This window comes from Sitodiplosis mosellana, unplaced genomic scaffold (genome assembly GCF_009176505.1).
Source record: "Sitodiplosis mosellana isolate CC-2019 unplaced genomic scaffold, AAFC_SMos_1.0 Smas_scaffold_4663, whole genome shotgun sequence".
NCBI classification, from domain to species: Eukaryota; Metazoa; Arthropoda; class Insecta; order Diptera; family Cecidomyiidae; genus Sitodiplosis; species Sitodiplosis mosellana.
The window spans coordinates 736-2,969 of record NW_022599905.1 but is presented as its reverse complement, the minus strand read 5'-3'; the positions used below and the strand labels follow the sequence as shown (position 1 = coordinate 2,969).

General features: G+C 37.4%; 1 protein-coding gene across 1 annotated transcript; it reads left to right on the top strand.

The window, feature by feature from the left end:
• Positions 1-262: 262 nt before the first annotated feature.
• Positions 263-1,645, top strand: LOC129572294 (BTB/POZ domain-containing protein 2-like). Its single transcript, XM_055452237.1, has one exon. The coding sequence runs from the start codon at positions 263-265 to the stop codon at positions 1,643-1,645; it is 1,383 nt and encodes a 460-aa protein (XP_055308212.1).
• Positions 1,646-2,234: the final 589 nt, after the last annotated feature.

The following is a 2,234-nucleotide window of genomic DNA, read 5'->3' as shown; positions in this document are numbered from 1 at the left end:
TCAGATTATAATTCGCTCTCAGAACTATTTCTGTTTCGTAGGAAAAACTAAAAATAAATTGATTTTATAAACGAATTGAGTTTTTTAAAGGTCCATTTCTAGCAATAAAATTAGGTAATACGTAAACGTACTCAATGTTCGTTTCTTTTCAAATGTAAACGTGCCATTTGATATGATTGAAGTGTTGTTAAGATAATTCAGTTGGTTCTAAGTGCTTTTTTGTTTATTCCCGCTTCAATAGAATTCCACGTTTGAGCATAAGATGTCGGTGTTCAATCCATTAACTAGCGACTATTCAAGTCAAGTGTTTTCTACGATCGGAAGAAACTTGTACTTGGAATCTGAATTGGCCGATGTTCACTTTGTGTTCAGAGCAAATGATGGAAACGAACGAGTCCCAGCACACAAATTACTCTTGATGGCCCACAGCGATGTTTTTGCCACAATGTTCAACGGGTCGTGGAAGGAGATGGATATGGTGAAGATTGGTGATGTATCAGCTGCTGCCTTCAAGGAATTTCTCCAGTTTTTCTATTTGGGGCAAGTCAAATTGACGATGGAAAACGTCGCTGCAGTGATGAACCTCGGTGAAATGTACAACGTGCACGAGTGTTCAGCGGTGTGCAGCAAGTTCGTGAAAAATAATCTTAACATTGATAATATTCTTCGGATCTATGGATTAGCAATCTTGTTGAATCAGGAGAACTTGAAAATTGCATGTAAAATTTTCATTGGATCGAACATCAAAGCATTGCTCAAGTCAACAGGCTTCTTGACATGTGATCGGAAGGAGCTGGCTACAATCCTTCAGCTGAATTGGATTACATGCACCGAGGTCGAGCTCTTCGAAGCATGTATGTCTTGGGTGAAAGCGGTTAGCAAGCAGGATGATCTAACCGAAGAGCTCGTACACGATCACCTTGGCGACTTGTTCCATGAAATTCGCTTCGGTTCGATGTCGTTACAATCGTTCGCTGCCTTGATTCCAAAGTACGGAAACACATTTTCGTTTCACGAGCAACAAGAGATCATTCAAATGATCGCGGACCCATCATTCCATCCAACAATGTTCGTTGGAAACCGTACGAAACGATGTAGTTCCGCGGAAGGATGTAGTGCAAGTATGGATATTCATTGTGAACGATTAATTTCTCAGTCTGGTTCACTTATGCCATATGAAATCAAGAACTTAGAGACAACCGTCTTCTCAACCAACGAACCTGTTTTACTTCGTGCGATCGGTTGTGGAATGGTGGGAATTTTTACCCAGAATAACTACTCGGTACTTGAAAAAGATGGCGTTCCAACAAATATAACGCTCGTAGAAGTGAGCGACCTGAATGATGAAGTTATTCTTTACAATGCAAATGATGTTCTAAATTCTGCAGAAGATTTGCGAATATTTCTCACTAAACCGGTCATTGTTCGACCCGGATTTACGTATGAAATTCGACTGGAACAAACCTTACCAAAAAGCTGTTGCACGATGGATTTATTGAAGTCAAGAGTTGAATTGAAATCCGGCATAGTTATCCAGTTCCATCGCGAGACCACTCTTGAAGATGATCCGACGATAGCAAGAGGTTTAATTTTTGAATTGATCTTCCAAAGAATTGATGATAATGTTTATTGTAATTTTCTTTAAATTTCGGGAAAATTCGTTATAAATTCACAATAAAATAAATACTGCCACAATTCATTACTTTTAACACGCGTGTGAATCTCGCCTGACATTAGATATAATATTCCCACTTGTTTTGAACATTTCATTTCTTAACCCATTTTCTACCAAGATGCAAAAGTATATACGGATTTTGATAAAATTTTGTGGAGATGCTATTTTGAGGCTAGAGATCATTTTTCCAAAGTTTCATTACATTCTGACCAAGTAAAATTTTCCGACTTTTCACACATTTTCCGGGAAAATGAAAAATCGGAAAATTCTCAAAATTGGTGAAAATCATCTTTAAACATTTGCCTATATACCTGGAAAATTTCTTCCGAAAATTTCAACGCGTTTAGTCAAAAAAAGGAAAAATGTAAAAAAAGTCACTAAAAAAATCGTGAATTTGGTGTTCGAAAAATCGAACGCTGGTAGAAAATGGGTTGAATATAGCATGTATTTTTTTTTAACATAAGACGTTAAGTTGTGCATCTATGCAATTCTATCACATATTATTACCGCGTTAAGAGCCTATCCAAAATCAAAGCTAGCCTCGAAACGAAGAGATTGA